Below are 21527 nucleotides of genomic sequence, written 5' to 3'. Positions count from 1 at the left end.
CCTCCTGCAGCCCGATTGAGGCCATAGAGAAAGGAGGCTGTATGAGTCGATCCAGAGCCGAGGAGGTCTATCGTTTCCTGCGCTACTCCTGTGACACATTCCTCGCATCAAACGCAGGCAAAAACAGCTAGCAGACAGAGAAACACTGTAGGAATTCCCAAATACATCTCTATCACTCAGCCCTTGTGATCTTTCCTTTCTATCAGAGCATCTTTACCGCTCTCTGTCTTTATTACCTTCTGTTTACCAGGAAGCAGAGGACACCAGTCACTATGCTGCATCAGAGTACCTGCTCTGTCTAATATTGCTGCTGAAGAGCCTCAGCATTTTTTGCACAAGAAATTTCTTGATATAACATAAAACAGACTATCTGGCTCATGCAGATTTTTTTTAAGTCATTTGGGTGACTTTGTCTTAAGACTGGCAGTGATTCTGTTGGACCAGAGATAATAAGGACTCAATCATATTTAATACACTTTAGTAACTTATTGTAAAATAATGGATACCTTAATTTTCAACTGTAGCCTGAATATATGTCAAAATTATTTAATAATTTTTTTTTTTTACATGAAAGTATTTGTGTGCATAATGTTTACAAATAGAAGTCTATTCTAAACCCAAAGTGTAATTAAATCCTATAATATCCATCAATAACCCCTACAGGGCAGCATTTGTTCTCTTTAGCAGAACATATGGATCTCATTCATTTCTAAAACCAATAAATACTCAAAATATCGTGCTAGTAGTACCTGTGAAAGTCTTTTATTTCACCATTCTCTTAAAGAACTACATGAGGATGTGCTACTTTGGTGTAACTTATTGTACATAAACAAGTACAGAACACGAAAGCAACATTTAAAGCAGACCTTTTACAAAAATATCAGGAATCATGTTTCATCCACCAATAAAGACAAACTCAGACTTCAGAAACATGGAGAGAAAAAACAGAAGAACACAAGGTTGCAATTAAGGCAAATCTAAAGTAAGATCTCACATCCTCATAACTATGAATAACAGTAAAACCAAAACCGCTAAATTCACAGTATGTACATCATTACCAGGGATGGGATCAGCAAGTTCTGATTTTAGCGGAAAGTTGTTGAGGAAGGAGGAGGAAGGAGGAGGAGCGACTTCCAATCGCTGGGCCGTTTACAATAGTCGTTAACAAGCTATCGTTAACGTCGTTACCATCACGCGGGAGTATCAGCGACAATAAAGTGTTCAAACTTGTGAAATCAGCGTTCAAATTAATGAAATCGGCGGAAATCCGCGGTAAATTCCCATCCCTGAAAAAAGCGGAATTCCGCGAATTCGCGGAAAAATCACATCCCTGCATTACATCTTTGGAGAATCCAAAAGTGGTTCCAGAACTTCACACCCTGCAGTCCCAAACTAACCTGCACCTACAGCCATGAAGATGTGCACCGTCTGCATGCAGGGGAAGTTACAGCTTCTGCATTTGTGATACTTTATGACAACTGTGTAATACAAAAGTGTGTAGGTGCAACAAATGCTCATTTTGTGCCCGCATTTGTTAGCAATTTCAACTTTTCATGTCATGTAGTTTACTTTTTAAACCTTCAAAAAAAAACATGCTTAACTTGTAACACTTTACTAGGAAGAGTACAGAGGTCACTTGACTTGCTGACACTGGGTGGGGGTGGAGGATTGGCAACAAGATTTATTTTTTTTTTTTTTACCCAAACAAGAATGTGATTTCACTAACGGGTACCACAAATGATTTCTTAGACCTACACAAACCCAAAACTGCAAAAAGTGGTAAAGTCTGTGAAAACTGCAAAAGCTACTGTCTTCTTGCTCTAGCCATTCAAACAAGCACACTCACATTCACACCTACGGACTATTTAGAAACACCAATTAACCTCAGTTTGTTTCTGGACTGTGGGAGGAAGCCGGAGAACCCAGAGAAAACACACACACACACGTTTGTTTATCTGTACCGGTGGGGACTTACCGTTGACTCCCATTCATATCCAACCCCTAACCCTAACCAACACCAAAACAATGCCGAACCCTAAAGAAACGTTTTTGCACTTTTACTTTTTTCAGTAACAACAACATGGCCAAGAAAACACTGTTTTCATTTGTGGGGACCCAAATGAGGTCCCCACAAATGACATTTCTTTTGGTTTTCCTATAGTTGTGGGGACATTTGATCCCCACAAGTCTAGCCAGCACCTGGACATGGACACACACACACGGACACACACACACCAGGCCGGGACACGAACAGGGGATCTTCTAGCTGCAAAGCAACAGTACTAAACACTGAGCAACTGTGCAGCCCTCCCAAGCTCTCAGTGGCACAAATTAGAGTACAAGACTGGTCTGACAGTGCCCCCTAGTGGAGAATGTGGAACCTGTTAAACATTGTGCTTCACATCAAATGGTTCAGGTTTAAATACATTTGGATTTTTAAAATCCCACTTCCAACACTGCATCAAAATCTTGAATTCGCAGAAAATACAAAATATAATATCTATTGAGTGTAAAGTGAAAACTGTGATTGCCAAAATGTGTTTCTAACCACACGTGTTCATCATACCATAAGGTGCTTTCTTTGGACACTGTACGATGTCCAGAAAAACTACTTGTTACATCGCATCGCATTTGGTTTTCGATTCACTATGTCAAATAATAACATTTTAAGGAAACGATTAAACATGATTATTTTGCATCTGCCTATATCCAAATAATATTTATGTCAAACTGCAATGAGCCTGTAACAATTTAAAAATGTCATATCCAAGGCAGATTTTTACAGTAGACAAAGAATTGAGTTCGAAAAACCCACACGAGATTAAAACTTTAGACAGCAGCTGCATTTTGGATTAATTTCCGATGACTAGTCATAGGAAGGTGAAACTACAGTATACACAGTGTTAAACTTTACAAATTGACATACAAGTATGAGGCTCTCTTTGAATTTATAACCATTATTTTAAGATGCTGTGTTCAGTTGAAAGTACACAGCATTGGCTGACCACTAAAAATTAACAAATTACATTAAAAATCTTGTCATTTTACTGACCGCAGAAGGAAAACAATACAAATACATTATTCCATAATTAAATGCATGCCCTTCAGGCATACTCTATTCTGACCTGAACACAGCAATGAAGACAAAGTCTTTCTTTGACTGGACATTTTAGGGACATCTGTAACCGTCACGGTATGTTACAGTAACTCTTGTAACTTAAGTTTCCTCATTTACTTTAAACTCAACAAAATATGTACAAACTCAAGGGTGTTTAAAAAGAAACCATATTTACAAGAGCAGCTTTTATCTTAAAATATATATATATATATATATATATATATATATATATATATATATATATATATGATTTAAATACTACATGTGGCCAGATGCTTATCTAGAATCAGTTCACTTTTGTCATTACAGGCATCAGCTAACAGATCATAGACCTGCATGAAACTTGTCTATGCTACAGAGAATTGCTGCTGATTGTAGCGATGCTGACTGCTGCTCAGCGGCTTACATGCTGCTTGGCTGAGTCTGTGGCTGCAGAGGCTGCAGCTGGACAGACTGCGGCTCAGAGTCCTGAATGCTGCACTCTTCTCTGTCACGCATGTACATTAAAAATAGAGTCACAGTGGCAAACGTAGTAGCATTGACTGGAAATGCACGGAGCAAAGTGGACGTGAGTCCACGTGTGAACACTCTCCATCCCTCCTTGTTTAAACTCTGTCTGATGCAGTCCATAATGCCGTTATACTGGTTGACACCGCCCACTCCATCCGCCTGCAGACGTGACTTGATCACATCAACAGGATAGGTGGAGAGCCACGAAGCAATGCCCGACATTCCACCAGCAAACAGCAGCTTGGGGATCATGTATGGGTCTTCTGGCTCACAGCCCAGCGAACGCGTCAGCACGTCATATGTGAGGAAGTACACACCAAAACCAGGTGTCTCACGTATCAGAGTGGTCACCATGCCACGATTAATCCCTCGGATTCCCTCCTTCTTGTAGATTCTCACCAAACAGTCCAGGGAGTTCTTGTACATCTTCTTCTTAGACTTCTTCTCTCCAGTCCCTTGCATCTGCATGCGCGTCTTGGCCAGCTCCATTGGGCAGCAAATAACACACTGGATGGCTCCAGCAGAGGCTCCAGCCAGGAACTGGTTGAGAGGTGTGTCCCTGCCAAGTTTGCGCATGGCATTTCCCTGAACACCAAAAACTATGGCATTGATGAAAGTAAGCCCCATCATTGGAGAGCCGATTCCTTTGTACAGACCGAGCATCTACAGACACAAAGAGACACTAGTGAGATCACTGAGGAAGCATCACTGAGTCAGATCAATAGTACACAGCAGGACATGGGATCTTAATTGAAAAGTAGAAATTCCTTCCTGAAGGTCGATAATTTGAACCCAACAATGTTTCTGCACTCCTGTTTTTGCTATTGGTTGCCAGCGTCTGTTGCTAAGGCTTTACATGCAGCTGTGCAACACAACGTAAAGTAAAAAGCAAACAACATGTCAGACAATCTAACTGGTGTACCAGTGTTGCTGGTATTTTGTGCATTGTGTGTCATCATGGCAAAACGTGCTCATGGAGACACTAATTGAAGCAGGAACTACCACAAGGAAGTTTAAAGTACTTCGGCAGGTGTTTATGCATCTGTCTGTCTGATAGGCTGATAGAAACACAAGTGACAAGTCACACAAATTTACAGGTGTGTAGTTGAGATCAAAGTGAAGATGAGCGTATTCCGACTCATTAGTACTGAGAACTCATGCAATCATATAATAATATCGTAGTGACTACTCAACAATCATAGGTCACAATGTCAACATGTTGGTGAGCATCACAGCTGGTGTGATCTTTGAGGCCAACAGACTGAAACCACCTGTCAATACACCATAGCTGAAATTGTTCTGTGACTTCTCCATGATAAACACATCATCTAATGTACAACACATCTATGTAGTGTACAAGTCGTAGCCGTGTAACAGGAACTGTGTGCTTGTTCTTACAGTCAACACTTTGGAAAGTCACATGGCAAAAGTAATGAATCAAACAGTATTTTGCAGCTACTTCTAAAGCCTGCGGGTTGTTAAAGCAGCACTACTGGGATGCTTAAAAAAGTCAAACACAGTCATATGCTTTCCAACCATTTATCAGTGTGTGCTTATAGTGATGTTTCTCAAATAAATTGTCATGTAAGTTTTTAACTGAAGGAAATGTTCAAATTAAGCTGAAAAAACACCTAACATTTCTTTTCTATCTTTAATGTAGCACTTTGAGATTTTGCTTAAACTAAAAGTGTATTACAAATAAAATGTATTATTATTATTACTATTATATTACTGTAGGAGGAATAAAATCCAGTTCCTGCATGTGAAACAGCCACACGACTGAGCAGAATTCACTGAGCTCACATAGCATAATGTCCAAAGCTTTATTTAGCTCACACAGAAGGTCCTCAGTGACCCTGCCAAGAGACACACCTCCTCCCCCGTTACCCTCAAACCCCATGTAAGAAACATGCTGCCTCATGCCTGTCAGACTGACATGGTGCACAAGCTGAAAGCTACACACAATGCATGTAAACCATTTAGTTCAAAGCACAAATGACATGAAGAAAAATTCAAAAGCTTACAGATTCCTGCCGTATGATTGACTGGAAGCAGTGGTATGTCCCGCGATACAGAGGTTTGTCCACATTTTGAACCTGAAGCCGCACCTGTGGATGATATCCTTCATGTTAGAGGGATACAAAAGAGTAACAAGGCCAAAGACAAACACAGTGACTACAAACCAAGTATTGCAATACTGGTTTACAGAGAAACGAGCAGGCAAGAGTTTTTTGAAATGGTTTCTTTACTTAGAGGGTGCAACATGTGGGAGAAAAAAAAGAACACATTATCACAGAATGAAGTTGAACTTAAAGAAAAAAAAACAACAACTACATGTCATCTGTGCTTTATTTCTATATCTCAAGACAAGGACATTGGGTGAGAGAAAGAAAGACCTTGACCATACTTACTAGGTCACATTTCCGTGGAGAGGTTGTTTATTTCTCTCTCATCTACAACACAGTGACACTGTTGCTGTTAAAGACAGCTTCTCCGAGCCCCAGGCAGACACCGGCTCAGGGAGAAATGACATTGAAAGCAAGGTGTAAAAGAACTACAACCAAAACCATTACCATGCGCTAAATTTTAAACCTCCTCTCTCACCTCGCCAACTTTTAAACTGATCAAGTGAATGATTTAGAACAGCTTACTGTATGTAATGTTTAGTGAATTTGTTATGCAACAGCCTTAAATGAAAACTTTGAATATTCAGTTTCAGTTACAGAAATCCTTTACTGCTGAAACCATATTGCCGTGAAGAAAACCTTTCATCAAATTCTGACTTTAACAAGTAGGAGGAACACTGAAAATACAAATAATGACGGTATAGTCAATAACTGTTGCCTATATTTCTCAATCAGCGATGATAAATGGCCCTTTTAGTGAAATCTGAAAACAAATGTTGCTTGTTCTAAAAGCTAAAACAAACACGTGACTATGAGCTGGAACAACACTGTTAGCTTGTTTGGCACTGAACAACACTATAAAGAAGCTAAAGACTTTTATTTTTAACAATCTGTTGGAAGTTTTATTCTAACTGTAGACACATAGAACTACTTCGCTGAGAAATACTGCTATTTGAGGGGTAATTTTGATTACATGTTTAGAAATGTGCTGTTTTAAAATGATGAAATCATGAAAAAAACTATATCTCTTTAACAGTCAGTTGAAACTCACTGTCTTGATACTTTTCGTACTGTTTTTAGATGAGCTGTTCCGTTTGCTCACTTATCTCTTCGTTATCGTAGTCTCAGCGTACACCATGACCAGATTCAAATTCAGGTGGTCAGCAAAGTGGTCTGATGTTCAAAATTTTAGCAGCAAAGCACTGAATCATGCCGTTGCCGAACAAGAGTAAACAGCAGACAGGACGGAACACACACACCCACCTTCACAGTGTCAAACGGATGTCCAACCAAAACACCAGCAGCGCCTGAATAAAAGCAAACAAGAGAAATCCGATCATGTTAAAGATTTCTTATGACAATCTGTGCACAGCTGGAAACTCATTCATTCAGCAGAATGATGAACTTGAACAGGAATAATGTGGAAATTCCAGTGGAAGCAGGACACATCTAGACGCCTCATCTTAATCTGATCAATGAATAACTTTCTTTTTTTGCCCAATTGCATAAAGCCCTTTGATGCAAATACAATGCAGCTCATTTGTCGAGCAATTACAGCGACAGAATGCGAATGCCGTTTGATTATGGAGAAGAAAACGACGGATGACCAAGTGGCTCACTTTGCAACAGCAAACAAGCCGCCCATCGTGAGATCGGGCAAAGTCATCAGCTGGTCACTGCACTGTACCCAGTGACGAAAGCTCAACAGCGACCCGGCCTTGACTTATGTTGATGATGCATAAAAAACAGTGGTAGTTTCTGACTTATAAACCAAAAGACAATTAGTCATCAGAGGTTTTCTTTTCCATTTCCAAACACTTACATGTGAGAAATACGTTGATTGTTTTTTTTAATAGACACTGCACTTTCTATGTCTGTGGACGAAGTAAATTTTGTATTCTGTCTTGTCCACCACCCTCATACGTCATTAACTGCAATTCTCCATGACCTGAAAACCTATGCACTCCACTGGCAGCTGGGTTTCACTGATTAACCAAAGAAAGTGAGCATTTCAAAATCGTCAGAATCCGCTGGTTGATATTTTGCACAAGGATGCATTAAGGATACTGACAGGCACTTTACATGACAACAAGTCTGAAACTTGTCACTGCTGATACAATGTTAAATACGTGATGAAAAAAAATAGTTTTATGTGTATATATTCTGCAACCAGCTTGCTTAGGAAAGCAGTTTGTGAATCAGTTAATGAAGGCATTTTAAGGATATTTATCAGGCTTCATTACTGTTAGTTAATAATGAATGGATGCAATTATAAGCCAAATGTTGCAAAACTGTGGTCCAGAGATCAGTAGATGGGCTTATTTATTAAAATCCAAGCTATGATCTACAGTAACGACGGCAAAACTCTTACTCCAAGGCTGTCTGGATGAACTTTTATCACATTTCACGCTCTGAAGTCTGCCTAGTGTGGGAGGCTCTGGCCTTGAATAAAAACAAAACAGCTGGCAAGTTTCCCAAGGGTTTGTGGTGAGGCACCTACAGGCTCCATTCAAACCAGAAGCTATGATGACTGTTCACATGTTTTGATTTGGTAGGAGCATTTCTCAAGAGGGCTGCTCCCGACTGAAGAATGGATTTCACAATGCAAGGATGGGAGAGGTCAGATAATGATCAGGAAATTTAAAAAATAAATAAAAAGATGGAGGCTGGACTCTCTTGGGGGCCTTTTTGGCATTTTGAGGTTAACTGAGGGCTAGATTCACATTTTTCTAAACAAAGTCAGGCAGGAGTGACAGTACAGAGCTGCTAGTCACCACTCCCTGTGTGTGAGCAACAGGTGTGGAATGTAATCTCATTTAAACGTTACATCCTGGATTTCCGCATACTTTTTTGGAGGCGAAAAAAGCGGCTACGTCTTGTAAATTTACCCTCTAGCGGATTTGCGATGTTTCTCACTGACTGCACTTAAGCACAAATTACAGAATCAGTCATTTGGCAGCCTAATTACAGTTCGAGGTGTCCACGCGTCCCTTGACGATGGAAAAACACAGAGCAGCGGCTAAAGCTAATGCTAACTTTACTTACCTCCTGCACATCCAGCAGCGAAGTCCAATGCCATTCCCTTTACAGATGTAACGGCTGGAAGCTGTCAAGCTAACCTAATGGCTGACGAATGTAATGCAAAAACTTTTTCTGGATACCGTAAAGTTATAAAAACTTGGTGTAAACTTGCGTGTTTACACCCCCGGCTTGGTGCTCAGCCAAGCTAGTTAGCTGCTTAATTTTCTTCTTGGCGTTGCTGATGCTGAAGATGATCTTCCAGAATCACACGGAGGTCTGGACTTACTTTTTTGCGTGCTGACTCCTACTACTACAGCCGCTCTTCCTGCCAAACCTTTCTATTTCTGTACTGTAGCAGGAGGCGGGGGTTTAAAGTGGAGAAGGAGAAGCGTGTTTGCCCTTTTTAAGGAAGCCCAATAGGATGCCTCGGAGGCAGACAACTCCCCTAGCGGGTGCTGCTGTCCACCCCTCACACCCATTGGCTGCGGCAGGTTACATCTGCAGAAGCTGTTGCTACCATCGTCAAAATCAACACTGTTATCAACGTGGTCCTCTGCAGCCGGGATACACTAAGTGACTGGGTAATGTATTGTGATATTGACACACATAACCATCAATAAAATAATATTAATTAGCTAAGTTATAGCCTCACCATCCTCTCCAGTAATTATTGTTCTCCCATGCGTTGGTTTTTATCTCCTCACCCCTACTGGGTGAGGCAGATGTCTGCCCTCCCTGAACTTGCTTCTGCTGGAGGTTTCTTTTTGTTGTTGTTGCTTAAAAGGAGGTTTTACATCTTGCTAGTGTTGCCAAAGTGTTGAGGGTCTTTATCTTTCTATGTGAAGTGCCTTGAGAAGACAAATGTGAATTGGCACAGTATTAATTAAATTGAATTAAATTTAAGAAACTGCACTTTAAAGCCCTTTTTTTTTTTAGAAACTGTTGCTAACCACTGTTAAAATCAACAGTGTTATCAAGGCGGTCCTCTGCAGCCAGGATACACTGGGCGACTGGGCAGTGCATTTTGATTTGTCATATACAATAAGAAAAGCACTCAGAGAGCGCAGTACTTCCCCAGGACTGCTCAGTCTTTGTATCATTTCCGATAAATGAAATCCTTAATAAAAAATGACCTTACAGCCGAGCACAGTTGTGTGTTATGCATGTGTACGTTATGTACGGATACCAAATCATGTGACTTAAAGATAAAGTGGGTGTCAGGAATTGATGGGACTCGGAAACACTCCCACAATTTAATCAATTGTTCCTTGTATGATTTCTGATGGATAAGTCCTGGTTTATTTGGAGCAGGATCACAATCATGTGATTGTCAGCACGCAGCTGAAGTAGTGTTCACTTGTTGTCATAGTTACAGTGACTCTGGGTTCAGGATTTCCCATTTTGCAATGGAATATCAAATAACACATTTTAAGAAAATCATTAAACATGATTATTTTGCATCTGCCTGTATCCAAGTAATATTTAGATTATTAAAGTAGACAAACAATTGAGTTTGAAAAAGGCATTTATAACCCAACATGCGTTTAAAACTTTAGACAGAAGCTGCATTTTGGATTAATTTCCTATGACTAGTCATAGGAAGGTGAAACTACAGTATATACAGTGTTAAACTTTACAAATTGACATACAAGTATGAGGCTCTCTTTGTATTTATAACCATTATTTTAAGATGCTGTGTTCAGTTGAAGTACACCGCATTGGCTGACCACTAAAAATTAACAAATTACATTAAAAATCTTTTCATTTTACTGACCGCAGAAGGAAAACAATACAAATACATTATTCCATAATTAAATGCATGCCCTTCAGGCATACTCTATTCTGACCTGAACACAGCAGTGAAGACAAAGTCTTTCTTTGACTGGACATTTTAGGGACATCTGTAACCGTCACGGTATGTTACAGTAACTCTTGTAACTGTTAAGTTTCCTCATTTACTTTAAACTCAACAAAATATGTACAAACTCAAGGGTGTTTAAAAAGAAACCATATTTACAAGAGCAGCTTTTATCTTTATATATATATATATATATATATATATATATATATATATATATGATTTAAATACTACATGTGGCCAGATGCTTATCTAGAATCAGTTCACTTTTGTCATTACAGGCATCAGCTAACAGATCATAGACCTGCATGAAACTTGTCTATGCTACAGAGAATTGCTGCTGATTGTAGCGATGCTGATTGTAGCGATGCTGACTGCTGCTCAGCGGCTTACATGCTGCTTGGCTGAGTCTGTGGCTGCAGAGGCTGCAGCTGAACAGACTGCGGCTCAGAGTCCTGAATGCTGCACTCTTCTCTGTCACGCATGTACATTAAAAATAGAGTCACAGTGGCAAACGTAGTAGCATTGACTGGAAATGCACGGAGCAAAGTGGACGTGAGTCCACATGTGAACACTCTCCATCCCTCCTTCTTTAAACTCTGTCTGATGCAGTCCATAATGCCGTTATACTGGTTGACACCGCCCACTCCATCCGCCTGCAGACGTGACTTGATCACATCCGCTGGATAGGTGGAGAGCCAGCAAGTGACGCCTGACATTCCACCAGCAAACAGCAGCTTGGGGATCATGTATGGGTCTTCTGGCTCACAGCCCAGCGAACGCGTCAGCACGTCATACGTGAGGAAGTACACACCAAAACCAGGTGTCTCACGTATCAGAGTGGTCATCATGCCATGATTAATCCCTCGGATTCCCTCCTTCTTGTAGATTCTCACCAAACAGTCCAGGGAGTTCTTGTACATCTTCTTAGACTTCTTCTCTCCAGTCCCTTGCATCTGCATGCGCGTCTTGGCCAGCTCCATTGGGCAGCAAATAACACACTGGATGGCTCCAGCAGAGGCTCCAGCCAGGAACTGGTTGAGAGGTGTGTCCCTGCCAAGTTTGTGCATGGCATTTCCCTGAACACCAAAAACTATGGCATTGATGAAAGTAAGCCCCATCATTGGAGAGCCGATTCCTTTGTACAGACCGAGCATCTACAGACACAAAGAGACACTAGTGAGATCACTGAGGAAGCATCACTGAGTCAGATCAATAGTACACAGCAGGACATGGGATCTTAATTGAAAAGTAGAAATTCCTTCCTGAAGGTCGATAATTTGAACCCAACAATGTTTCAGCACTCCTGGTTTTGCTATTGGTTGCCAGCGTCTGTTGCTAAGGCTTTACATGTAGCTGTGCAACACAACGTAAAGTAAAAAGCAAACAACATGTCAGACAATCTAACTGGTGTACCAGTGTGGCTGGTATTTTGTGCATTGTGTGTCATCATGGCAAAACGTGCTCATGGAGACACTAATTGAAGCAGGAACTACCACAAGGAAGTTTAAAGTACTTCGGCAGGTGTTTATGCATCTGTCTGTCTGATAGGCTGATAGAAACACAAGTGACAAGTCACACAAATTTACAGGTGTGTAGTTGAGATCAAAGTGAAGATGAGCATATTCCGACTCATTAGTACTGAGGACTCATGCGTTCATATAATAATATCGTAATTAGTGCTAGGTTGAAAAAATCGATTCGCCGATTTTAAATCGATTCTCATTTAAATTTCAAAAAATCGATTCGCACGTCAAAAGATCGATTTTTATACACACATATATTTTTACATTTAGTTTTTCCTGGGTGAACTTTAACCCCACTAGTGACGTGACTCGAGCAGGCGCGGTGTGAAGATACTGCGAGTTCTCTTAACAACATGGCGTCGGGCGGTAGCTGTGCAGTTAGCCAAACTCCGGATTTGAAAAGGCCAGAGTCGCTCAAAGCGGATATCTGGAATTATTTCGGGTTTAGGAACGACGATTCGAGAAAGGATCTTGACAAGAGCAAAGCCTTTTGCAAGATATGCCAGATGGAGGTAAAGTTTTGCGGAAACACGACCAACCTCAGGAACCACATGCAGCGACACCACCAAGACATCATGTCCAAGGCCGCCGGACCGCAACAAAAAAAACTTAAGGAAGCTCTACAACTACCAGCTAGCTCTCCACGTGCTAACAAAATAACCGAGGCGATAGCGGGCTTTATTTGCAGTGCCATGGTCCCGTATTCCGTTGTTGAAAACCTGGGCTTCAGGCGGCTCATCAAGGTATGTGAATTGCACTATGTTATGGTGACACGAAAACGCATGGCTGAACAAGTTATCCCAAACATGTACGACGTAGTAAAAGAAGGGGTGAAAAGCAAGCTGCAGTCAGCTGAGAGATTGGCCATTACAAGTGACACGTGGACGTCCGTGGCTACGGAATCTTACATGAGTGTGACAGCACACTACATCGATGAGGATTGGAGCCTCATCTCAAACGCGCTACAGACTCGAAATAATCGATTCTGAATCTCAAGAATCGGAATCGAATCGATTCTTGAAATTTGAATCGATACCCAGCCCTAATCGTAGTGACTACTCAACAATCATAGGTCACAATGTCAACATGTTGGTGAGCATCACAGCTGGTGTGATCTTTGAGGCCAACAGACTGAAACCACCTGTCAATACACCATAGCTGAAATTGTTCTGTGACTTCTTCATGATAAACACATCATGCAGGAATGAGTGCAGGAGAGGAATGTACAACACATCTATGTAGTGTACAAGTTGTAGCCATGTAACAGGAACTGTGTGCTTGTTCTTACAGTCACACTTTAAAGAGCAACACTTTGGAAAGTCACATGGCAAAAGTGATGAATCAAACAGTATTTTGCAGCTACTTCTAAAGCCTGTGGGTTGTTAAAGCAACATTACTGGGATGCTTAAAAAAAAAACGTAAGTCAGTATGAAAAGAGTGAAAACTTACAATAAATCCAAACATAGCAATATGTTTTCTAACCTTCTGATCCTTTTTATAACCATTTATCAGTGTGTGCTTATAGTGATGTTTCTCAAATAAATTGTCATGTAAGTTTTTAACTGAAGGAATGTTCAATGCTGAATGTTCAAATTAAGCTGAAAAAACACCTAACATTCCTTTTCTATCTTTAATGTAGCACTTTCAGATTTTCCTTAAATTAAAAGTGTATTACAAATAAAATATATTCTTCTTCTTATTCTTCTTTTATTATTATTATTATTATTACTACTGTTACTGTAGGAGGAATAAAATCCAGTTCCTGCATGTAAAACAGCCACATGACTGAGCAGAATTCACTTAGCTCACGTAGCATAATGTCCAAAGCTTTATTTAGCTCACACAGAAGGTCCTCAGTGACCCTGCCAAGAGACACACCTCCTCCCCTGTTACCCTCAAACCCCATGTAAGAAACATGCTGCCTCATGCCTGTCAGACTGACATGGTGCACAAGCTGAAAGCTACACACAATGCATGTAAACCATTTAGTTTAAAGCACAAATGACATGAAGAAAAATTCAAAAGCTTACAGATTCCTGCCGTATGATTGACTGGAAGCAGTGGTATGTCCCGCGATACAGAGGTTTGTCCACATTTTGAACCTGAAGCCGCACCTGTGGATGATATCCTTCATGTTAGAGGAATACAAAAGAGTAACAAGGCCAAAGACAAACACAGTGACTACAAACCAAGTATTGCAATACTGGTTTACAGAGAAACAAGCAGGCAAGAGTTTTTTGAAATGGTTTCTTTCAGGGTAAAGAAACGGATACTTCCAGGGTGCAACATGTGGGAGAAAAAAGAACACATTATCCCAGAATGAAGTTGAACTTAAAGAAAAACCCTATGGCCAAGTGCAAATACAAACAGCGCATCGAGGAACACTTTGACAAGAACAACACCCGGAACATGTGGCAGGGGGTCAAGAGACTCACCGGCTCTAAGGACAGTCAGACAATGTCAGACTCCACAGACAGCACCCTACTGGACACTCTGAACCAGTTCTTCACCCGTTTTGACCAACGCAGTGGACAGGCCCACACCTTCACTGCTCTTCCAGAGAGGGACGACACCCCCCTCCAGCTGCAGCAGCATCGGGTCAGAGCCACCCTGAGCAGAGTCAACATGAGGAAAGCACCTGGTCCAGACGGTATCACAGCAAGAGTGCCCAAGTCATGTGCAAAACAGCTAGCAGAAGTTTTCACCACCATCTTAAACCCCTCGCTGCTACAGTCTACAGTCCCCACCTGCCTTAAGACAGCCAACATCGTCCCTGTGATCAAGAAGAACACAGTGAGTTGCCTGAACGAATATCGATCGCTCTGTTGCTCTAGCCCCCATCATAACCAAATGCTTTGAAAGACTCATATCTTCCCATATTAGACTCATATCTTCCCATATTAAGGCTGCTATTTGTGCTGACCTTGATCCACATCATTTTGCATACAGGACAAACAGGTCAACGGAAGAACAGAACGGAAGATGCCATCATCACATCCCTCCACACAGCCCTCACACACCTGGAAGGGAGTAATACTTATGTGAGGATGCTGTTTGTGGACTTCAGCTCCACCTTCAATACAGTTCTCTTTCACAAACTGGTTATGAAGTTGAGCAACCTTGGGCTCGGCAGCTCACTGTGCTCCTGGATATTAGACTTCTTAAGCAACAGACCCCAGAACATCAGGATCAGAGACCACATCTCCTTCACTCTTATCCTGAACACCAGTACTCCTCAGGGGTGTGTCCTTAGCCCCCTCCTCTACTCTGTGTTCACATACGACTGCTCTCTGGTTCACTCCAGCAACACCATCGTCAAGTTTGCTGATGACACCACCATCATAGGACTGATTAGAGACAACGAGGAATCAGCCTACAGGGAGGAGGTCCAGCATCTGGGATTATGGTGTCATCACAACAAGCTGAACCTCAACACTGGAAAAGCAAAGGAGATGGTCTTGGATTTTAGGAGATCAAAGCAAACTGAGCACTCTGCCCTCTACATCGATGGAGAGGAGGTAGAGAGGGTGAAGAGCTTCAGGTTCTTTGGGGTCCACATCTCTGCAGACTTCACATGGTCCACCCACATTACACACCAGGTGGGGAGGGCCCAACAGAGACTGTACTTCCTCAGGAAACTACGTCAGGTTCGTCTCCCCCAAAAGCTGCTCATAAACCTCTATCGCTCTACCACTGAGAGCCTGCTGACCTACTGCTGTACAGTGTGGTTCGCCTGCTGCACTGCAGAGGACAGGAAGGACCTGCAACGGGTGGTGAGAGCAGCAGAGCGGGTGATTGGGACCACACTACCTCCCCTCAGAGATGTTTACACCAGGAGACTTGAGAGGAAAGCCATGGGAATCACCCGAGACCCTTCACACCCAGGACGCTCTTTGTTCTCCCCCCTCCCCTCAGGTAGACGCTACAGGACACTTAGAGTCAAAACCCACAGACTCAGAAACAGCTTCTATCCCCAAGCTGTCAAATGTCTGCTACCTCTCTCCTGAATGAACAATATCACATACCTACAAGTGCAATATTTATGTCAGTGCAATCCATATTTCATGCACAATAATCATGTGTAGAGCAGGTCTCTAACCACGAACCGTTTCCATATACTGCATATCTGCTCTTATGTTGTGTATATTTTAGGGTTTGCTCTTATGTTGTATATATTTTAGGGTGTATTATGTAGTATATTTTCAATGCGCTATTTGGAGAGTACCAAACCGATTTTCGTTGTTTTCTGTAACAGTGACAATAAAGATCTATTCTATTCGCTATCGTAGTCTCAACGTACACCATAACCAGATTCAAATTCAGGTGGTCAATAAAGTGGTCTGATGTTTGAATCATGTCATTGCCTCACAAGAGTAAACAACAGAGGACGGAACACACACACCCACCTTCACAGTGTCAAATGGATGTCCAACCAAAACACCAGCAGCGCCTAAAAAAGACAAACAAGAGAAATCATTCATCCATCCATTCTCTATACACCGCTTTATCCTCACTAGGGTCGCTGGGGGTGCTGGAGCCTATCCCAGCTGACTCGGACACCTTGGACAGGTCACCAGTCTGTCGCAGGGCTACATATACAGACAAACAATCACACACACCCACATTCACACCAACGGACAATTTAGAGTTATCAGTCACACACACACACATTCACACCTACGGACAATTTAGAGTTATCAATTAACCTCAGCATATTTTTGGACTGTGGGAGGAAGCCGGAGTACCCGGAGAAAACCCACGCATGCTCAGGGAGAACATGCAAACTCCATGCAGAAAGATCCCAGGCCCACCCCGGGATTCGAACCGGGGATAATCTTGCTGCAAGGCGAAAGTGCTAACCAGTACGTCACTGTGCAGCCCCAAGAGAAATCAGATCATGTTAAAGATTTCTTAGGAAATAATTGAAGGTCATTCATTCAGCAGAATGATGAACTGGAAGAGGAATAATGTGGAAATTCCACTAGAAGCAGGACACATCTAGACGCCTCATCTTAATCTGATCAATGAATAACTTTCTTTTTTTGCCCGATTGCATAAAGCCCTTTGATGCAAATACAATGCAGCTCATTTGTCGAGCAATTACAGCGACAGAATGCGAATGCTGTTTGATTTTGGAGAAGAAAACAACGTATGACCAAGTGGCTCACTTTGCAACAGCAAACAAGCCGCCCAAACAAGTAGTTTTCAGTACCCAGCAGGTCAGACTTTTTTTCAGACATCCAGGAGTAACAAGAAGGACTGTAAAACAAATACTGTGTGCTGCATATATAAGAAATACATTTGCAAAGTCCATGCCACACACCTGTATACTGTCTGACATATGCTAATTAGAGCTTAATATGTTCTATTTTTGTTTTACATCTATTGTTTCATTGTATTCTTATTATTGCTATGTACCTTGTGAGTGGGAACAATGATTCAAAAGATGTCAGAAGACTAGCATTTTGCAGTTGAGTTTTGTAGTTTTCCATTCCGTTGTACAGTATACAGTACGTTGTTGTTTCTTTTTAAAAATACATTTAAAGATACTTTCTGCACATTTCTGGTACTTTCTTAGGACATAGAAGTACTATCTCTTGCTAAACAAATAATGTTTACACCTATGCAGTACCTTTAGCAGCAATAATAGTGATAATAAACCTCTACTTCAGCAAAGTAAACAGTAATAACGTGTGATGCAATAAAAACGATGATGGCCATTTATTAAATACAGTCTTTGCCTTCTGAAGAGCAAAAAACTCAGACACTCACAAAGTGTGTGATGAATGACAGGTCGTTTCTTCATGTAAAATAGATTTCTGGTTGAAAATTCAATGAAGCTGCTCTATTTTAGAGGCTCAGTGGAGGCGGGTCATTTTTGACCCTGAGGACAAGAGAAGTGCACAGGATCTGAAGACAGCATGAGGGTTAAGCACAAATGACAGAATCACTAATTTGGCAGCCTAATTACAGTTCGAGGTGTCCCTTGATGATGGAAAAAAAAAATACAGAGGGTGGCTAAAGTTATTGCTGACTTTACTTACCTCCTACACATCCAGCAGCGAAGTCCAATGCCATTCCCTTTACAGATGTAACGGCTGGAAGCTGTCAAGCTAACCTAATGGCTGACGAATGTAATGCAAAAACTTTTTGTGGATACCGTAAAGTTATAAAAACTTGGTGCAGACTTGCACCCCCAGCTTGGTGCTCAGCCAAGCTAGTTAGCTGTTTAATTTTTCTCCTTGGCGTTGCTGATGCTGAAGATGATCTTCCAGAATCACACGGAGGTCTGAAATTACTTTTTTGTGTGCTCACTCCGACTACTACAGCTGCTCTTCCTGCCAAACCTTTTTATTTCTGTATTGCAGCAGGAGGCGGGGGTTTAAAGTGGAGAAGAAGAAGCGTGTTTGCCCTTTTTATGGATGCCCAATAGGATGCCTCGGAGGCAGACAACTCCCCTAGCGGGTGCTGTCCTTGTGCCAGCAACCATCTCAGGTGACCAAACCCAAGAGCAGAAGTGGGTAGAGTTGCCAAAAATTGTACTCTATGAAGAGTAAAATTACTTCAAAATAATATCACTCAAGCAGAAGTAAAAAGTAGTCATCCAAAAAATTACTCAAGTAAGAGTAAAAAAGTATTTGGTGAAAAGACTACTCAAGTACTGAGTAACTGTTTAATTATAATGTCCGATTTATTTTTTGTAGTGATGTGATTAGACAGACAGAAATGTAAAATAATGTGCAAATTCTGGTATTTCCCAAAAATAAAATGAAAAATAGCAAAAATAAATAACATCTTTACAAAATGACAAGTTAAGGCACAAGAAACACAAATTTCCAAATCTCAGTTTGTGAAACAAATACCTGTAGTAAAGGTAACGTTTTTATGTTTGAACAGTGCAGAGTACTTCCAGTGACAAGATATACTGTATATTATTTCCCCCCAAATGGCACAGGCTCAGTCGATGGGACATAACATTACAACTAGGGCTGGACTGCAATATCCGAATATTCGGTGGTTGTGGTGGTATCGGAATATTAATTTAGAGATCCGAATATTTGAACCCAATGTAACTCGTTACTACCCACCTCTGCGTAAGTGGTACTAAAATGTACATTGGGTTAATATAAGTACATTAAGATGTGACAGCCTTTCCACACTGGCAGCTTTATCACTTATTTGTGAAACGGTCACATGACTGCTGTATTGCAATCCATTTAACCCTCTGATGACACTCCCACAATTTAATCAATTGTTCCTTGTGTGATTTCCGATGGAAATCCAATGGATTTGTAGTAGGATCGCAACCATGTGATCATCAGCAAGCAGTTGATGTAGTGTTCACTTGTCATAGTTACAGTGACACTGGGTTAAGGATTTCCAATCTCGAAATGGAAAATCCTTAACAAATCCGTGGATCCAGACTATAAGCTGCATCGCTGTCAAAATCTAATGAGGTGGTCCTGGTGTCATTGCTGACCTTTCCTGAAAATTTCATCCAAATCCTATAGTCCGTTTCTGAGTAATGTTGTGCACAGACAGAAGGATTCCCGTACACTGATTGTCACATAACTCCGCCGTGTTCCTTGGCAGAGTAATAATCAAGAACATAGTATTAGGTAGCCGAGTCATGGCCTCACCATCCTCTCCTGTAATTGTTGTTCTCCTACGTGTTGTCTGATTTCTATCTCCTTCTCCCTGACTGTTTGAGGCAGATATCTGCCCTCCCTGAACCTGGTTCTGCTGGAGATTTCTCTTTTGTTTAAAGGGAGGTTTTTCTTCCTTTCATCGCCTGTCCAAAGAACTAACTAAACAGTTCATTTATGATTTCCTAAACACTGAAAATTCTGTTCATGTTTGATACTAATCTAATTTGCAATTTCCACTGTTGGAAAGTTACCAAGAAGAGGCAGTTAAGGGGAATTGTGGATCAGATATAGAACACCAAGGACATTTTCAGATGAAAGTACACATTTGCCAGAGAGAAAGGCAAAACAAAGCCTCAGTATGGCTGGAAAGGAGGTTCAGGAAAGTTTGGCAAGCACAATACACAGAGAATAGCTGTGCACAAACAGGGTGTGCATGAAGAAGTTAACAGATGGAAACCTCGTCATGAGTCAACATCTGAAGCCTGCAAAGCAACATTTGAACAAGCCAGAGTCATTTAGGAAACAAGTGCTATGGATCGATTATGAGCTTAATAATTAAATGAAGTTTAGAAATAAAAGAACACTTTGCTTACTGGTACACAGACCTGAAAGGCAACGATGTGAGTATTCCTGGCACTGCTATGTATTATCATGTCTTCTCTGAGGAGTCGGGCTATGCGGGCTATGTGCAATGCCAGTCATAGCTGGTTTCTGCGGGGCGATTGAGTCATACAGGAATGTCCTTCAGTCTGTAGCCTGTAGTAGGGATTAGTCATGACCTGCCTGCCAAGCATGACATTGTCCTCTCAGGCCTGACAGAAGGAGTTGCAGAGGTGTGTTTATCGAACTTTGTGTGTGTACTATTACATGCCTAGTGACTTAACTCCAGTAGCAGAATTGTTGTTTTGCAGCATGTGCCTCAATCATCAAGGAAAATACAATACAGTATAAGTCATTAACTTATCCTTGCAGAGAACTGGGCTAAATGCAATGTATGTCATGACTGTGATGACTTTGATGTGATACTTCCAGTCTGCCAGAATATTCCGACATTCATCAAGACTCAGAGACACCACAGTCTTAATTTTGCTCTATTTTCGATGCCTACATCTCTGAATATCAGATTTATCTTCACTACATTTCAGCTCTTTTTGCAACATCTCATACCCTTCTCAGTAAACAACATCAACACTGTGTCTGTGCATTCGGACTCTTTCATGACCCATCATACATTGTTTTTATCTTAAACTACAGACACATCCAAAGTACATTTTCAGACTTTGCCTTTAAAGAAACACAGCATAACGAAAATTAAGCTTAATGTTTAAACTCATGTCGTTCAGTGCTCATATAATTTCTATGGCACCTGGACTGATATACTGTAGTGGGAAAAGTACTGGTGGTACTAGTAACATTAACTGTGACTCGTGTCCCAGTAAAGACAGTGAGTCAACATGCACAATACCAGCGCAATGGAAATAAGCCATAATTCGCTTTATTTACACGTGCCTTTTCTATTCCTAAATGTATGTTACATGAAAAACATGTAGTGCAGTCATTTTAAAGTATTACATGCCAATCCTGATATGTTTGATGATGTGTATTGATGAAAAAAAGTACACTGCATTTTGTAAGACATTAATTAGTAAACAAAAATTTCTTTGCTTCCACTAAAACCAAACTGTACTATATATCACAATGTGGAAATTATGTTCAAAC

The 21527-nt window shown here is 41.1% G+C and overlaps 2 protein-coding genes across 9 annotated transcripts in view; one reads left to right on the top strand and one right to left on the bottom strand.

Annotated features, from left to right (window-relative positions):
* fancm (FA complementation group M) overlaps positions 1 to 961 on the top strand; it is a 44383-nt gene extending 43422 nt beyond the window's left edge. For both annotated transcript variants that reach the window (XM_022196838.2, XM_051954888.1), the window contains exon 24: positions 11 to 961. In XM_022196838.2, the coding sequence (XP_022052530.2) occupies positions 11 to 131 (121 nt within the window). In that variant the 3' untranslated portion in view covers positions 132 to 961. The remainder of the gene's footprint in view (positions 1 to 10) is intronic.
* On the bottom strand, positions 747 to 18514 carry LOC127535930 (mitochondrial basic amino acids transporter). 7 transcript variants are annotated; one of them, XM_051954969.1, is made up of 5 exons: positions 18204 to 18514; positions 16566 to 16609; positions 14190 to 14273; positions 11108 to 11790; positions 8334 to 8491 (listed from the first exon to the last, which is right to left on the bottom strand). In XM_051954969.1, exons 1-5 carry the CDS (start codon positions 18235 to 18237, stop codon positions 8395 to 8397), a joined length of 942 nt encoding a protein of 313 aa, XP_051810929.1. In that variant the 5' UTR covers positions 18238 to 18514; the 3' UTR covers positions 8334 to 8394. The 7 variants fall into 7 exon arrangements, with proteins under 7 accessions (XP_051810908.1, XP_051810917.1, XP_051810919.1 ...); XM_051954948.1 differs by lacking the exons at positions 8334 to 8491; positions 11108 to 11790 and adding an exon at positions 747 to 4291 and having other exon boundaries at positions 18204 to 18492; XM_051954957.1 differs by lacking the exons at positions 8334 to 8491; positions 11108 to 11790; positions 14190 to 14273 and adding exons at positions 747 to 4291; positions 5653 to 5736 and having other exon boundaries at positions 18204 to 18491.
* Between the last annotated feature and the right edge of the window lie 3013 nt (positions 18515 to 21527).

Source organism: Acanthochromis polyacanthus, chromosome 1 (genome assembly GCF_021347895.1).
Source record: "Acanthochromis polyacanthus isolate Apoly-LR-REF ecotype Palm Island chromosome 1, KAUST_Apoly_ChrSc, whole genome shotgun sequence".
In the NCBI taxonomy this organism is placed as follows: Eukaryota; Metazoa; Chordata; class Actinopteri; family Pomacentridae; genus Acanthochromis; species Acanthochromis polyacanthus.
The sequence above is the reverse complement of the archived record's forward strand: the minus strand, read 5'-3'. Positions and strand labels throughout refer to the sequence as shown.